This window comes from Giraffa tippelskirchi, chromosome 9 (genome assembly GCF_054371585.1).
Source record: "Giraffa tippelskirchi isolate mGirTip1 chromosome 9, T2T-mGirTip1v1.2.pri, whole genome shotgun sequence".
Taxonomy (NCBI): Eukaryota; Metazoa; Chordata; class Mammalia; order Artiodactyla; family Giraffidae; genus Giraffa; species Giraffa tippelskirchi.
Genome location: NC_137283.1, coordinates 83,452,625 through 83,469,823, shown reverse-complemented (window position 1 = coordinate 83,469,823; position 17,199 = coordinate 83,452,625). Strand labels below are relative to the sequence as shown.

The 17,199-nt window shown below is 39.9% G+C and overlaps 1 protein-coding gene across 3 annotated transcripts in view; it reads left to right on the top strand.

The window, feature by feature from the left end:
* The window catches only part of COL12A1 (collagen type XII alpha 1 chain), a 115,901-nt gene that overhangs the window by 40,648 nt on the left and 58,054 nt on the right, over positions 1-17,199 (top strand). For 2 of the 3 annotated variants that reach the window (XM_081530777.1, XM_081530779.1), the window contains exons 15-27: positions 2,004-2,270; positions 2,723-2,915; positions 4,237-4,358; positions 6,091-6,240; positions 6,322-6,441; positions 6,540-6,704; positions 7,287-7,433; positions 10,114-10,253; positions 10,789-10,918; positions 12,733-12,875; positions 13,178-13,307; positions 15,000-15,140; positions 16,323-16,448. In XM_081530777.1, the coding sequence (XP_081386903.1) occupies positions 2,004-2,270; positions 2,723-2,915; positions 4,237-4,358; positions 6,091-6,240; positions 6,322-6,441; positions 6,540-6,704; positions 7,287-7,433; positions 10,114-10,253; positions 10,789-10,918; positions 12,733-12,875; positions 13,178-13,307; positions 15,000-15,140; positions 16,323-16,448 (1,974 nt within the window). Of the gene's footprint in view, positions 1-2,003; positions 2,271-2,722; positions 2,916-4,236; positions 4,359-6,090; positions 6,241-6,321; positions 6,442-6,539; positions 6,705-7,286; positions 7,434-10,113; positions 10,254-10,788; positions 10,919-12,732; positions 12,876-13,177; positions 13,308-14,999; positions 15,141-16,318; positions 16,449-17,199 lie in introns of all 3 variants that reach the window. The other variant, XM_081530778.1, reaches the window with a different exon arrangement.

Sequence of the window (17,199 nt, the reverse complement as noted above, 5' to 3'; positions counted from 1 at the left end):
AGGAGGGAGAGAGAGAGAGAGAGGAAATGAGCTCTCTGCTGTCTCCTCATCCTCTTATAAGGATTCCAGTTTCATCAGATTAGGGCGTTACCGCTAGAATCTCATTTAATCCTAATTACCTCTCTGCATGCTAAGTCACTTCAGGTGTGTCCAACTCTGCGACTGCATGGACTGTAGCGCTCCAGGCTCTTCTGTCCATGGGATTCTTCAGGCAAGAAATAATTGAGTGGGTTGCCATTTCCTTCTTCAATTACCTCCCTAAAGGCCCAAATACTATCACATGGGAGATTAAGGCATTAACATATGAATATGGGGAGGCACAATCATTCAGTCCATGATACAGGTTATTATATTTTTCTTTATTGGCATTTCTGGTAATTTTTATTAGAAGCCAGACTTTATGAATTTTACCTTTTTGGATGTCAGATATTTTTATGTTCTTACAAATATCCTTAAGGTTTGTTCTGGGATGTAGGAAACTCATTTGGAAACAGTTTGATCTTTTTGAAGCTTTCATTAACATTGTGTTAAAGCTAGACCAGAGAAACCTTTCCTTTAGGGCTTCTTTTACTCCACTTCTGGGGCAGTGACTCCTTCTTAATACTCTATACGATGTTCAGGGAATTTTGAGATTTTCTACTCTGAAGAGGGGGACTATTTCTGGCCCCACATGAACTCTAGGAACTTTTTTCTCTCTACTCCTGCCAGGTGGTTCTTTTTCTGGTTTTGAGTCGTTTCCTTATTCATGTGCACTGAGTAGGACTGGGTTGAAGACTCAGGGAGGACCTTTTGCAGATTTTTGGAGCTTTTTCTCCATCACACTATCTCCAGGACTTTCTCTGCAAGTTCTAAGTGCCTTGGACTCCCCAAACTGATAAAACTACCTCCTCAATTAAGGGAGATCACCAGGCTCCATCTGGGTTCCCCATTTCTGTACTGGTGCTGGAAACTCTCCAAGCAATAAGTCAGGGCGATGATCAGGCTGCTTCTCATTTGTTTCTCTCAAGAATCATGGTCCTATGCTGCCTGATGTCCAGCGTCTGAAAAATGCTGCTACGTCTGTATGTGTGTGTGTGTGTGTGTATTTTTTAAAGCTTTCCCAGAATTTTTTTTTTTAGTTCTTTCAAATGGTCCTTACCTGTTTGAGCATGAAAATTTCTTTTAGAATCAAAAAAGATTGTCTGCAGTGTTTCCTTCAGCTTTGTCTCTCTTTTTAGAAGATGCTTATGATTTTTGAATGCTAAGATTACTGAACTGAATGAAATGATCCTGCCTATAAATTCTAATTATATATAAGAAGAGGACTGTATTGGCTATTTGTGAATGTTGGCTGACCTGTTTCTGATATAGTTATTAATAAGATATAATTTAATGAAGTTTGTTGTATATTAATCAAACCCTTCTTACATACAGTTTTTTCTAAAATCACTCAGTGTGTACTGGTTTATCTCCAGAGCCCCTGAGATATTTTTATGTGTCAGAGTTTCCTGTTCCTTTGCGTTGATCTTTTTATGTGTTCACAGCAATCACAAAGGATGGTGTTAACCATAGTTACTCTAGCTAGTCATTTATGCATTGTACTTTTTTCTGAAAAGACTCAAGGAATATTTCTGATCCCGTATTTATGATTTTTCATATTCTGCACACTGTAATTTCTACAGGAATTCTTTACAGATGGAAATATAATAAAAATTCTAAAAATTTCACCTCCGGAAATGGGTGTTTTCTTTACTAAAGTTTCTGGAATGCAAATAGGAAATCCTTGCAATATGAACTTCCATTTTTTAGTTATTAGCCAGATAAAGAGAAAACATCTCATTGTAACCTCACTAAGATTAAGTTCACACGCCATCCTGAATTTAAGAGAGATCGCAACGCTAAGTAAAGGAAGGGTGTACGTCTTTAAGAAACCACACACAGTGTCTTTTCACATAAATGCAGTGGTGGCCATAAGCATTTTCTTTCAGCATGATATACACTGTCATCTTCTTTTCATCTCACAGTGTCTGAAGACTCTAAAACCTTGAAAGTGGATGAAGAAACAGAGAACACGATGAGAGTGGCCTGGAAACCAGCGCCTGGGAAAGTGGCCAACTACCGCGTGGTGTACCGCCCGCGTGGCGGCGGGAGGCAGATGGTCGCCAAAGTGTCGCCCACCGTCACCTCAACAGTGTTAAAGCGGCTCCAGCCCCAGACCACGTACGACATCACCGTCCTCCCAATTTACAAGACAGGCGAAGGAAAGCTCAGGCAAGGATCAGGAACAACAGGTATAAAATCATAATAATTTTGGGGGGAAAATGTGTAATATTTTAATGGGGGGCTTTAATATATCTGCTTCATTTGTGAATATCTAAAATAAATTCTGTAATAAATTACGTTATAATAAATAGCTGGATAAGATGCCTCATTAGCATGCCTCATAGCAATCTAGTTCCTTGTAAAATGATTCTACATATTGTTACTCTAATCCTCTGAATTGTGAGTGTATTTATACTTTCACTTGGCTTGCATGCTAATATTCTGACTTTTATTGGGCATTATTGTTTGTGCTTTCTGACTTAACCCTTTTTGTAAATATTTATTTTGAAGTGTTCTGCTTCTGGTGATTGCCACGGGTGTCACTTAGATATTTAGAATTCAACTTATTATTGTAGAGGTTAATAAAAAACTCCAGAGCCTAGGCTTTTGCATAATATTTTAATATCTATTATCTCTACAGCTTCTCGATTTAAATCACCTAGAAACCTCAAAACATCTGATCCAACCATGTCAAGCTTCCGGGTGACTTGGGAGCCTGCGCCCGGTGAGGTCAAAGGTTACAAGGTCACGTTTCACCCCACGGGAGATGACAGAAGACTGGGGGAGTTAGTGGTTGGACCGTATGACAACACAGTTGTTCTAGAGGAACTTAGGTAGGAGTGAACTCTATTTCATTTTTGTTCACAGATGGCATAACCGATGTAAATTTGTAGGCCTTCCACGCATGATTACTTATGTGTCTGTCGCCGGCAGAATATTTAAAATCAGCCCAAGTTGCTTTCTCACTCTTGTTGAGGCTGCAGTTGCGGTTAGGGTTCAGACATTCGGATTTAGGCCTGAACAAGTGTACTATTTTAATGATGTTTGTTATTAAGAGATCAGGAATGCTGTTTTTTTCCATAGCACCCCGCTTTTAAAAAATTGATATCCACGTTGCACCGTTTCACCAAGAGCAGCTTGTCCCCAGCCAGCCCTGTGGAAATGTGGGTGTTCCTGTGCTTCAGGAAAGGCCCAGGGGGCTGACCCAGCGATGCCAGTGTACATCCCCTCCCAGGAGCGAGGGAGGGAGGGGGCCTTTCTGCTTGGGGTCAGCTGAGAGGGTTGGGGAAGTCGGGGCTGATGGAAGTTCTTTCTGTAGGCTGTGCAGTGGAAAAGAAGGAGGTTTGAGTTTGAACAGCAGCCTACATTCTTTATAGTGAAAAAAACAGAGTGCTCCGCACTCCTTGCCTGGTGGAAAGTTGACTTGTTTTGACTATTCATTCAACAACACTGAAATCTGTTTGAATGCACAATACTTACTTTTATCAGAATAGGGAGGATAAAATTGGTTGAGCCTGCTGTGTGCCAGGGGGCATCACTGGTGGCTCAGATGGTAAAGTATACACCTGCAATGCAGAAGACCCAGATTCAATCCTTGGGTGGGGAAGATCTTCTGGAGAAGGCAATGGCTACCCACTCCAGTATTCTTGCCTGGAGAACCCCACGCACAGAGGAGCCTGGTGGGCTGCCTGCCGTCCGTGGGGCCACAAAGAGTCGGACACGACTGAGCAACTTTCACACACTATGTGCTGGGCACCGTGCCAGCGCTTGATGTTTCCTTGCAACTACAACATTTTCAATTGTTTTCTGAAAGCCCATTACTTAGCAGTAGTACAAGTGAGAGCTTGATCCTTTGCTGACTTGCTCAGTGGGAAGGTGGGAATTCTATGTCTGATGGAAAGGCCAGGTGGAAAGTGGTGCCATGAACCCCCAGTCTTCTCTAGAATGCTTGGGGGCTAGTTTCCCTTGACACCTCACAGTGTGAGCTTAAACTGGAATGTGACGGAAATAATTTTTCTTCTCTTGCAATGTTATGTATTATAACTTCCTCTGAGTGAAAGTTTGTAAGTCAAGATGAATATTTATAACAAAACAAAAAAAATGCTACCACTTGAGCCTATTATAATATATAGACTGTATATTTTAACATTTCAGGGCAGGTACCACCTATAAAGTAAATGTTTTTGGAATGTTTGATGGAGGAGAAAGTTCACCACTTGTTGGACAAGAAATGACGACTCTTTCTGACACAACTGTAATGCCAATTTTATCCTCTGGTAAGAAATTGAATTGCATTCCCCTAAGAAAAGTCCATACCATGCAACTTTTTCAAATGCAAATTGTTGGATTAATCATACCATGAAAATCAACCATTAAATTTTACATTAAAATTTATTTCAGTAATATATACTTAAAAAATTCTTCAGACACCCAGCTAAGCACATTTTGCCAACATTTTTTAAAGCTTTCATGTCAGCATTACATTAGTTACATAGTACTGTATTATTTAAAGCTGCGTTTTTCAATGGGTAGATGATGTACATTTTCTCTCTTTTTAATGATTAAAATGCAGTTTTATTTTGCTAAAGTAATTGTAGAATGTATTTATTTGGGCTGAGCAAATGGTATTTGGTTATTGATATGTTAATAGGTGGGCAGCTAAGACTTGGGAAGCAAAATGGTAACATAAACCCCTTATACTTTCTGCTCCTGCTACCACGACAGCTTTGATACACACAAAGCTAGATTTGACCATTTTTAGTAGTGAGGGTGGTGGGTAGAGTTTACTTCTAAATATTTTCATCATTTGCTTATAAAGAGTAGGTCTTGGCTGAGCGGGAGCAGACTTGTAAAGGCTTAGGTGCTTGGATAGCATTGGGGAATCCTCACTCTGATGGACCATCCAATATACCAGTGATGCCTTTGTAGTATAATGAACATTATTGAGTTTTTCTCAGTGAATTTTTTTAAAAAATAATATAAAGATCAGATGCTAATATGGCAAGTAGTTGGAAAATTCATAGCTGGTAACATAAGCTCTTGGAAAAGAAAGCATTTGAAAATATGGATGTGGATAAAATAAAGTCTCAACTCTTGCTGTTTTGCATTGATGTTCTATTTTTTCTCTTATGATGATGTTAACTGACTTATGTTTTTATTTTGTAGCTTGTGCACTGAGGATTTGGGATAATTCTCTCTTTTCAAAGCACCCTAGCTTTGTATCAGTGTTTGTGCCTGTGGTCTCTGTAGCTCTCAATTTGTATACTGTTCGCATCTTTTTTTCTAGATTGTCTTCCTTCTCTCTTGATTTTTTAAATGTGCAGATTTCACCACTTGTATTTACCTGATTGTTATATGTAGTAGATGATTAAATTATTTAAAACTAAATAATAGCCATCAGATTTTTAAACAATATATCTTTACTTCAGAAAGGTCGAGAGTTCTGTGCCTAATCCTTAATAATATATGTATTACTGAGAGTTTTCTTTAATCCAAAAGATATTTTTGGCTCACTGAACTGTTTTCTGGCTTGCACGTTTTAAAGTTCATCTCACACTTGTCTGCTAATGACTACTGAATATTGAGAAAAATGCAACATCTAGTCTAAATTACATTAAGTTTTAATTAAAATTATTATTTCCTTATAGTCAGAAGGCTGTACATTCCCACTTATATATTTCAGCGTTTGGGTTTGTGAGCCCATTCAAATTTATAATGACAGTTTAAGTCTCCGTGTTCTGTAATTGTGGCCGTAAATATAGTCAAAGATGAAGGAAAAATTTTCCACTGAAATAATTATTAGAGGGATGGATAGTTCCTGTGATTCTTATTTGAGGCTATAAGTCATATGGACGTGTTTTCCACGTCTTGAACTCCCAATCGCCTCGCTGAGCCACAGAACTGAGATTGTTAGGTGACCCTGGCCCCGGGGTGGCAGAAGCGTGCTGGGAAGTCACCTGACAAAGGATGTGCTTCTTATACTCTCCTGTCTCGTGGTTGCTGCATCAGGGATGGAGTGTCTCACCAGGGCTGAAGCAGACATCGTGCTGCTGGTGGATGGATCGTGGAGCATCGGCCGGGCGAACTTTAGAACTGTCAGGAGCTTCATTTCTCGTATCGTGGAAGTCTTTGAGATTGGCCCCAAAAGAGTACAGATTGGTAGGTCTGACAACATTGACGGCATTTAGATGTCTTCATCAGGTTGGTTTACATATGCTAATGCCAATGGTGTCCTTTCAGCCCTCGCTCAGTATAGTGGGGACCCCAGAACAGAGTGGCAGCTAAATGCTCACAAAGACAAGAAGAGCTTGCTGCAGGCCGTGGCGAACCTACCTTACAAAGGAGGCAACACCCTCACAGGTGAGCCAAATGGTCCAGGATGCTGTCAGCTCTCGCTTTTGTCCAAGCTCGTGGACTGAATAATGATGTGGCTGATTCTCTTTTAACACTCCCACTAGGGATGGCCTTGAATTTCATTCGCCAGCAGAGCTTCAAGACCCAAGCTGGCATGAGACCTCGAGCTCGAAAAATCGGTGTTCTTATCACTGATGGAAAATCCCAGGATGATGTTGAGGCACCTTCCAAAAAACTCAAGGATGAAGGCGTGGAACTGTTTGCTGTTGGTAAGTATGGATGAGAATAGCCACGCCCCCACGGGTGACAAATGTTTTTGCCGAAGATGATTTTGTAGTTAAAAATATTTTCTGAAGCATGAAAAATACAAAGACACACTTTCCCTATCACATGATTTATCAAAATAACGTGCCAGGAAGTTCATCTGTTTTCTTCTTTTCTCCTTGTAATGGGATAAAACTAAATGGCTTCTTGGAAGAGAGTAATAAATCAAGAGGACAATTGTACTATTAATAGGATTCAGAAAAATTCCTGTTTGTTTTTCCACAGCATCATGTTTGTTTTTGATGTCCACTATTTTATAATCCTTTCCAGAAAAAAACACTAACCAAACTCTTTTTGGTGGGGAATTGGTGCTAGAAGCATTGAGAAGAAACCAAACAAAATAGCCTTCAGTTTGTATTATTTTTTGTTTCTATTTAATTTATGTAATCATTTTATTATTGGGGAAAATCTTATATACAGTCTAGTTAACACTGAATATATAAGGGTAGCCTATGAAATATTTGCTTCTTTCTAGGAATTTTTTTCTGAGACATGCTTTTAATTTGTGTATATCCATTTTCCCCAAGGTATTAAAAATGCTGATGAAGTTGAGTTAAAGATGATTGCAACAGATCCTGATGATATCCATGCATACAATGTGGCGGATTTTGAGTCACTCTCTAGGATCGTGGATGACCTCACCAACAACTTGTGTAACAGTGTCAAAGGTCCAGGTAAGGTTAGCCCAGGTTCTCACCCTCAGAACTGTTGGTATTTTGGTCCAGATAATTCTTTGTAGAAGGGAGGGAGTGGATTACTTTGTGCATTGTGAGATGTTTAGCAGCATCCCTGAACACTGCCCACCAGATGCCAGTAGTATCCCCTGAGTTATGACAACTAAAAATACCTTCAGAATGTTCTGAACGTCTGCTGGGGAGAACACTGCCCCCATTTGAGAATCATTGATTTAGTTCTTGAATTTTCTCTGATGGCATTAAACTAAATGACTTCTAGTTTATTTGAGGATACATTTAGTTTAAATGTGCCTGTACCAAACACATGCTTCCTAGGTGGCTCAGTGGTAAAGAATCCTCCTGCCAATGAAGGAGATGAAGTTTTGATCCCTGGGTCGGGAAGATCCCCTGGAGAAGGAAGTGGCAACCCATTCTAGTATTCTTGCTGGGATAATCCCTTGAGCAGAGGAGCCTGGCGGGCTATGGTCCATGTGGTCGCAAAGAGTCAGACACGACTGAGCAACTGCACATGCGTGCACCACACACACAGACACACATACAAGTGAGATTAGGGAATAAAGAGGTGCTTTCTTTCCTGGTGTACATCTATTCTCTGGTAAAGCATCTTCACTCCATATCACTACTAAGTTACTATTAAATGCCCCAACCAGAGATGATCACGTTTGATATTTTGTACTTGTAACCTCTAAACATAAAGACAAATTAGTGTGAATTTTTAGGAAGGGTATCATCTCTCTTTACCACTGAAGAAATAGATTTAGAGAGGTTCAGTTACTTACTGAAAGTCAGATGTGTAAAGATGTTTTGAGAGGTCCTTGAAAAAAGGTAGCTATTGATAAGGAATTAAGATTTAGAAGTAAAATTACAGAAGCGAATTTGTAGTGACAAGTGGTATAAAATGATTACTATCTGTGTAAATTGTAGGACAAACCATGGTAAATACTAAATTGAAGGTATTTTGAAAATTAATGATATAAATGATGGTTCTTATTGTACGAGAAAAATTTCTTTTAAGTAAATGTAGATTCTGGTAAAGACTGTCTTTCATTAATTTGGTTTTGGAAAGTTGGAATGAGTTTAACAACGTGGTAGAAATGGTTCACGTGCTTTGGATACTAAGGATGCATTTATTTGAATGTTCCTTCTTGAATTTCTCTCTTCAAAATTTTGCAGATTTTCTTTTTGGATTTTGAACAATAGACTGACCTTTTCCCAGGAGAAATAGACCAGCCAGGAAGCCAGAATTTGTAGGCGTCTGGCTCTGGATTAGCTGAGAGAGTTGTAGTTTTTATTTAGTTGGAGAGAACTTTGAGTGGGGATGAAAACATCTTTTATCTGTTTTACTTTATTTTTTTTACATCAGCTATGTAATAGTTGCATTCATTTAGTTTCCCAGACAGTAAAATTGCTTGATAATTTTGTAGGCTTGATTATGACCCAAGTACAATAAAGGTTAGGATACTAAGAATGGAAATGCTTTTTCCCAGCTTTGGCTTACAAAGAAAGTAGGAAGAGTTCATATGAGAATGATTTGCCACGCTCATGGAGTCACTGCATTAGCTCTCCCATAATTATTATTTGGGACATGTCTCTAGCAGTCATATTGAGCCCAATATTTCTATTTTCATTTATATTGATTCCAAATATTTTTCTATATTCGTCATTTCACCTACACTTATGAACAGAAAAAAACAAACACAGGCAGTAGGATCTTCCTAACTTTTAGAAAACTTGGTTGTTTCTCTCTGAGTGAGAAAGTAAGTAGATTCTCTTACCATTGAATTAGATCCTGAAAGGGAACTAAACATGAATAAGAAATCAATTCTTTCCTCATAGAGCATAACTTATAGTTAAGAAGATAAGACATGAATATAAATAATCAACATGATAATGAGGGCAGTGAACTTGGGCGGTACCAATGGTGATGGAGGCAATAGTGTTGTCAGCACCCATGTTGTCATTTACTGATACATGTAGAAGGTGGGAGAGCAGAGAAAGTATCCAAGGACGAGTCAGAGGTTTTGAATCTAGGTGACTGATAAACTGTGATGCTGTCAGGATGAGGGGAGCAGCTTTTAAAGAGTGACAAGAGCTCAGATTTGAATTTCCTAAGGGTGAAGAATTTTAGGCCACCCATTCAGAGAGGACTTATGGGCACTGGGCTGATTTACTGGAGAAGACTCTTGAGAGTCCCTTGGACAGCAAGGAGATAAAACTAGTCATTCCTAAAGGAGATCAAGCTTGAATATTCATTGGAAGGACTGATGCTGAAGCTGAAGCACCAATACTTTGGCCACCTGATGCAAAGAGCTGACTCATTAGGAAAGACCCCTGATGCTGGAAAAGAATGAGGGAAGGAAGAGAAGGGGGCAGCAGAGGATGAGAAGGTTAGATAGCATCACCAACTCAATGGATATGAATTTGAGCGAACTCCAGGAGATAGTGGAGGACAGAGGAGCCTGGCATGCTGCAGCCCGTGGGGTTTCAAAGAGTCAGATATGATTTAGCAACTGTACAAGAACAACTGTAACTTCTTAGTATTTGAAAGAAAGTGTGTAAAAGCTTGAAAGATGGAGAGGAACACCATTGCAACCTAATTTAAATATCACCATCTTGCTATCATAATGAAAAAGTTGATGTACTTCATTTCCACGTGCAGGTGACTTGGAAGCACCTTCCAACCTAGTTCTTTCTGAGCGGACCCATCGTTCTATGAGAGTGAGCTGGACCCCTCCTTCTGACAGCGTGGACAGGTACAAGGTGGAATACTACCCAGTGTCTGGAGGGAAACGGCAAGAAGTGAGTAGACAGTCCTTACAGCCTGCTCCTTCCTGGTCCTGAGATTGGGTCCTTCTCCTTAGGGCTCTGGGAGGAATGGCCGGGGGAAGTAGGGGGCAGAACTGGGTCCATGGTGGTATTCTCCATTTCTTGCAGGGCAAGCACTTCCATTTGGGCTTAATTAGAGGGAAGAGCTTTTAATTTCTTATGCTTTCCAAGAATTGCACAGTATCAATACAATTTTTAATTAGGGATTAAGAAGGTATTTAATTTATTCATGAGTTTATACCAGAATCATCCAGGAGGAAGGAAACATTGAGGACGTTCTAGTTTTATGCACTCATCTTACAAATAAGGAAACAACAGCTGGGAGAATAATCTGTATGGATTATCCAAGATCTCACTATAATCTGATAGTTTTCAAAGACAAAAGACAGTGGCCTCATTAAAGAATATTTTCTAAACTCATTGAAGTTAACTACTTCACAATTAACAGTAGAAAAGAGGGAACTGATTCTACCAGAAGTTGTTATTATTTGTAAATTTTCCTCCCTAGTTTTATGTGAGCCGATTGGAAAGGAGCACGGTCCTGAAAGATCTGAAGCCTGAAACTGAATATGTTGTTAACGTGTATTCTGTAGTGGAAGATGAATATAGTGAGCCTCTGAAAGGCACAGAAAAAACACGTAAGTCAGATTTCAAAAAAAACCTCATTGTTTAATTGGTTAAGGTAAAGGAAAAATTTGCATTTTCATTAAAAAAATTATTGAAATATTGTTGATTTACAGGATTGTGTTAGTTTCAAAGGTACAGCAAAGTGATTCAGTTATATGTGTACATTCTTTTTTTAGATTCTTATAGATTATTAAAAGATACTGAGTGTAGTTCCCTGTGCTATACAGTAGGTTCTTGTTTGCCTATTTCATATATAGTTGTGGTTGTTTGGTCACTAAGTCGTGTCCGACTCTTCGTGACCCCATGGACTGCAGCACACCAGGCTTCCCTGTCCTTTACTATCTCCAGGAGTTTGCTCAAACTCAAGTCCATTGAGTCGGTGATGCCATCCAACCATCTCATCCTCTATCGCCCCCTTCTCCTCCTGCCCTCCATCTTTTTCAGCATCAGGTTGTTTTTTTTAATATATAGTAGTATGTATATTTTAACCCCAGCCTCCTAATTTATCTCTCCTCACCTCTGCCACTATCCCCCTTGGTAACTATAAGTTTGTTTTCTCTGTCTGTGAGTCTGTCTGTGTTTTGTAAATAAGTTCATTTGTACCGTGTGGGATTTCTGTGAGCCTTCCGAATCATTCCTTTATTTGATATCTCTGCAACACACATTTACTGAATGTGTACTTCATGCAGGTTCTCAATAAATACTCTGATTTTCTGCTTTTACTGGCTGCTCCTGCCATCTTTGGACCCACTGGGTAGTCAAAGCCAGAGTTTACCTTAGAGGGAAGAGTACCTTTCACGGTTGTCCACCTAAGGGAAGGTGCCGTGTGGGGGGTGGGACTCAGAGTATCTGGAGGAGCAGCTGTGCAGGAATGATCCAGTTCAGTTCTGCATGAGGCCGGATCTTACAGCTGGCAGCAAGAGCTCTTTTTTTATTGACTTTTGGACTCTGGCCTTTACTAGAGAAGCTCTAATGGCTTTGGCTTTGAGTAGAGCTTTGAGGAAAGATGTTCCTCACTCCTATTCCTGGTGGGGTTTCTGAGGCCATATGAAAATACTCTTTCCTTCTCCCATCTTCTTGGCTGACCTCCAGGAAGAAGGGAGGCCTCTTATAAGGAAGAGGAAGGAATGGGCGCAACTCCAAGGCAAGAATCGACTCCACTGACTGCTCAGTCCCTTAGGTCTTTATCTCTTCTATTTCCCTTCATATTAGACCATTAGGTGGGAAATAATACACTTAATAATGGACAGGATTAATCTGATAATTCCTTAAAACTTTAAAGTCCATCTTTGGACAAAAAATAGAAAGCTGTGTGGGTATTAAGGGGACACGTAAGCCTGTTACTGGGCCTCACGGGCTAATCTTCTCTTTGAAGAATCCCCCAACTTCCACTTTTTAATAGGCATCGCTGTCACTTATTTTTTTTTAAAGTAAAGATGAAATACTAGGTTGGCTTTTTATGTATGAAATTCTATGATTGAAGAATGAAAATGGTCAACTTACAGATGTTCCAGAAAAAGAGACTGAAATCTCAGGAAGTTAGTCTCTGTTTCGACTTTCATATAGACACACTAGAATGTCATTTTACATTTAAATGTCTTTTCTCTATGAAATAGTTATCACATGCCGTCCTGGTAGGTGTTGGCGATAAGCAATGAGATTGGGTTTTTGAGGGGAGAGGAAGGGATGATAGTAACTCTCACTGATTTCTCACAACAACCCATTTTCTATTTACCATATACAAATATCAGTAACAAAGTAGGAGGCAGTTAACAAATGAGCAGAATGACAAGAGTTAGACGGATGTCTGCTTTTTCATTAACAGTGCAGGTGCCTGTGGTCAGCCTGAACATTTACGACATTGGCTCAACCACCATGCACGTGCAGTGGCAGCCAGTGGGGGGCGCCACTGGCTACACCGTGACCTACGAGCCCATCAATGCCACAGTTCCGACCAAACCCAAAGAGGTGGGAGCCCTTTGTTTCTTTATCTTGGGTCTTCTTGAGCCTTCACTGTTGTCGAGTCCCCATTAAGGGGCTCACTAGCTCATTTATAGCTTTACACACAAAACGAAAACGGATTAGATTTGTGGCCTGTGACACATCTTAAAAAAAAAAATCAGTATGAAAAGGGAAATGCCGTTCAGAGAAATGAAAACTAAAAGTTGTGTTCAAATCTAGTAGTCACAGCTTGGTGTGATCGGCTGCCCCTCATTAGTGGAAATGTTTCATTTGAACGTGTTCTTTCGCCTTGGCTTGTCCATTTGCAGATGCGCGTGGAGCCGACAGTGAATGACGTGCAGCTGAGTGACCTCTCCCCCAACACCGAGTATGCGGTTACGGTCCAGGCTGTCCTGCATGACCTCACCAGCGAACCCGTCACAGCAAGGGAAGTCACCTGTAAGATGTCGCTAGGTTTCCTTCTTCCCTCATTGCTGTGAACGTGACTCATTCATTAGGCTTTTCTTTTGCCCAGTGATGCTAAAACTGATTCTGATTGTTTGTGCATAAGTTTTAGGGTTATTCCTTACAGCCAAGGTTGTTTCTAGACTTACAGCAGCATCTTAAATCGATTGTTAAGATGTGCATTTATTTTTCCATATTTAACATATCAGATTTTTCAGATGGTATCTTACAGTCTTACCATTGTTCTTGGTGAGGTGTCAGTCAGGGAACAGAGCATAAACTAATCGTGCATCTTACAGTCCATCTTGTTGTAGATCCGTAAATATGATTTACACTGTTAGTGAGAAGGGGATGTTGGAGAAAAATACTAGGTTTAAGATCAAGATGTTCCAAGTTCTTGTTGAAGTAGAAACTATGGCACATCTGAATAAGTCTGTTTATGTTAAGGAAATTAACTCAGTCCCCAAATGTACTGATCACCTGTGACGTTCCAGTCTTGTGCCTAGGTTTTGGGAATGTGCCGATAAATAACATAGGGCAGGGTGGAGGACACCGACTCATTCGTGGTTTGCACTTCTCCTGTGTGTGTTGTTCAAACTCCTATGTGTTTCTGGTTTGTTTCACTAGCATTTAGGTGCTTTTTCTTGAAAAGGGACAGTGATGGCACTTAGGACCCTAGTCTTACCCAGCCGGTAGTTTTGTTTCATGCTTCTTGAAGTGGGCATGCTGGGATTCTAAGCATGTCTTGGCTTAAATTCTGTGAGTCTCAGACTGCATTTCTAAGGAAATTAAGAAGTTGAAAGAAACCTTCAAGGTGGTACGGGACTGAGACAGAAGCGTGAAGAGACAGAGAAGAGAAACGCTCCAAGGTGGGGCAGGATATAGTCACTGACATTAAATAATCACCTTTTACATGTCAGGCCCTATCTGGAGCTTGTGGTTTGTAGAAATGGGCTGGTGGCGGGTGCAAAGAGTGGGAATCCAGCCAGGGAGCGTAGAGGTGGAGAGACAGATTCAGGGAGAGACATATGCAGGCTTGAAATGAGAGACAAAGAAAGTTGGTCAAACAGGCAGCTAGAAAGAGTGAGATACGCCTCATGTGACAAGAGAGAAACTCTTCTTTAGTTATCCTGTTCCTTGTCCTTTTCAAAGTAAAGCGTTGTTTGACTTGGGGAAAATTTATTGTTGGGTTTGCCCCTAACCATCTGGGCTTCTGTGGCTTTTCTTATAAACTTTGTAAAACATAATTTTGACTCATCTTCATTCTTCACTCTTGTAACTGTTTGTTTTTCTATCACACACTTCAGGAAGCATGACACTTTGATTTCAATCTCAACTGATTTATTATTTGATAAAACAATAAGCTGTACATTTATGGCGAATTACGATTTATTATAGCTGAGCGGCAAGTAAGAGTTTATTTAAATAGAATGGGAGAAAGTTAACTTATAAACTAGAAAGATTTGTTATAAAAATTTAAATTTATCCTATTTTTAAAAAGCCTTTTTAAGAATTCAGCTGTATCTCGTAGAATCAAAGTGCTTTTATCATCATAACCAATTTGTTTAGTTACTTTGCTGCACACCTTTAAGTTTCCTCTAAGCGACTGCTTGAAAGCTTGTGTGGAAGCTGTAGAGCTTTGTGGTTGAGAATAAATTCTGGTCCTAATTTATCATGTGTCTCCAGTGCCTCTGCCCAGTCCTCGAGACCTGAAACTCAGAGACGTGACTCACAGCACCATGAACGTCTTATGGGATCCCGCACCTGGAAAAGTGCGTAAATACATTGTTCGCTACAAAACCCCAGAAGAGGAAGCCAAAGAGGTAGGTTGAGGTTGGAAGCGGTTTAGAAATATTTGTTTTCCTAGTAGTTTAACAGAAGAATCTAAACAGGTATAGCATGTTTTGAATACTTGTCACTTTATGAACATAGAGTTGAAAACTTGTCATATATTAACAAAGCACTATTTGAATATTGATAATATATTGGACTGTTTTACATTTAGTTTAGAAATGTTTTGCTGTGTGATATTAATCCTAAAACATCATCCCTTAGTAGATAAAGGGTTACAGAATCTAGATGGTATTTCACTCTCCACCTGATGCCTAATATGATGCTCTGCATTCTATGAATGACTAAAAAAATGTCATAATGATGTTCGTAAAAATGAAAGGTAGCAAGGGGATTCAGGAAAGAAGAGGGGGAGTTTGTCAGGGGATAGGGAGGTAGGACAGTTGAACCGGACAAAGAGAAAGTATGAATACAGTGTCAGAAGGGTGTCTCTTTGGCTTTGAATGTTTCTGAGTTGATGTTCGGAGAAGGCAATGGCACCCCACTCCAGTACTCTTGCCTGGAAAATCCCATGAATGGAGGAGCCTGGTAGGCTGCAGTCCATGGTGTCGCTAAGAGTCAGACACGACTGAGCGACTGATGTTGGGATGAAAAGCTATTTCCGTGACAACCTGCTTCAGAGTGGGAGCAAATTGAGGGGCTTTACCAGCAAATGGGTTTAAAATGTATGTTCCCGTGAAGGGACACTAATGTAAGAACCTCAGAGGCAGTTTTGGAAGCACCCAGTTGCAGATTGTGCTGGTCTTCTGAACTGCATGCGAGCTAATTTAGACCTGTGCACATATTCGTTTCATTCTGGGTTTCAATTTTCAGAAGCAGTACAACGACCAATGGGTCTTCTAAGCTAATGCACAAGAGAATTTTTCTGAACAAAATGAGGCAGTGACTCACAGGGAAATGGGGAGAAAGCGATTAGGTTGTTTGAATTCCTAGGCTGTCATCATTTACCAAACACTAGGCTCTAGTACATACATCGTTTCCACTTTGGAAACTGTAAACGGTCTTCAGTTCCTGGACTCTTAGGCAAATTGGAAAACTTTGCTGGTTTTTTTTTTGTACTGCAGTTCTTATGGTCTCGTGCTGAGAGACACAGCCAACAACAGAGAGATGTCAAAACTAAACTTTGTAAAAATAGTTCCACCGCTCTATTGTAGGTAGAGGTGGACAGGTCACGGGCCAGCACGCCACTTAAAGACCTCTTCTCACAAACCCTGTACACAGTCAGTGTGTCTGCTGTATACGAAGAGGGGGAGTCTCCCCCAGTGACTGCACAAGAAACCACCCGTGAGTTGTGTTCCTGCTTTAATGATAACTGGAAAATAGCGCTGCATGCAAGTGTCACTGACTAACTGGTCATTTCATTTCTTTACAAAAATTTTTTATTTTTTTAATGGAAGTATAGTTGATTTATCATATTGTGTTAGTTTCAGGTGTACAGCAAAGGGATTCAGTTTTATATGTATAATATGTATATTCCTTTCCAGAATCTTTTCCCTTGTATGTATTACAAAATATCGAGTATAGTTCTCTGTGCATTTCTTAATGTTATTTTTGCCAGAATTTAATAATGTTTGGGATCAGAGATTGTTTTTCACTTAGTTACTTCCCATCTTCTATCCTTATGTCTATTCCTTTTGTGATAATTTCTCTCCTATTATTCTACCAGCCATTGTCATTAACTAATTCATCTTCCACGTACTTAACTGGTGTGTGTGTGTGTGTGTGTGTGTGTGTGTGTGTGTTTGTGTAGGGGGATGGAGAGAAATCATGCTACTTCCACAGTGTTTAACTCAATTATTATTGCTGTCGGTCTTTTCCTGTCTATACCACTTCCCTCTAGCTCCCTCCTAATGAAGTCTGAGACACGTATTTTGCTCAACTTTGAACCTCCAGTTTCTGGCTCACTGCTTAGCACGTCATTTTCTAGACAAATGGTGTTTAAGAAAATGAAGTCTAGAGCCAGCAGGGTTCCCAAGAAATATAATATATTGGGAGCCACATAGGTAATTCAAAATTTTCTAGTAGCCACATTAGA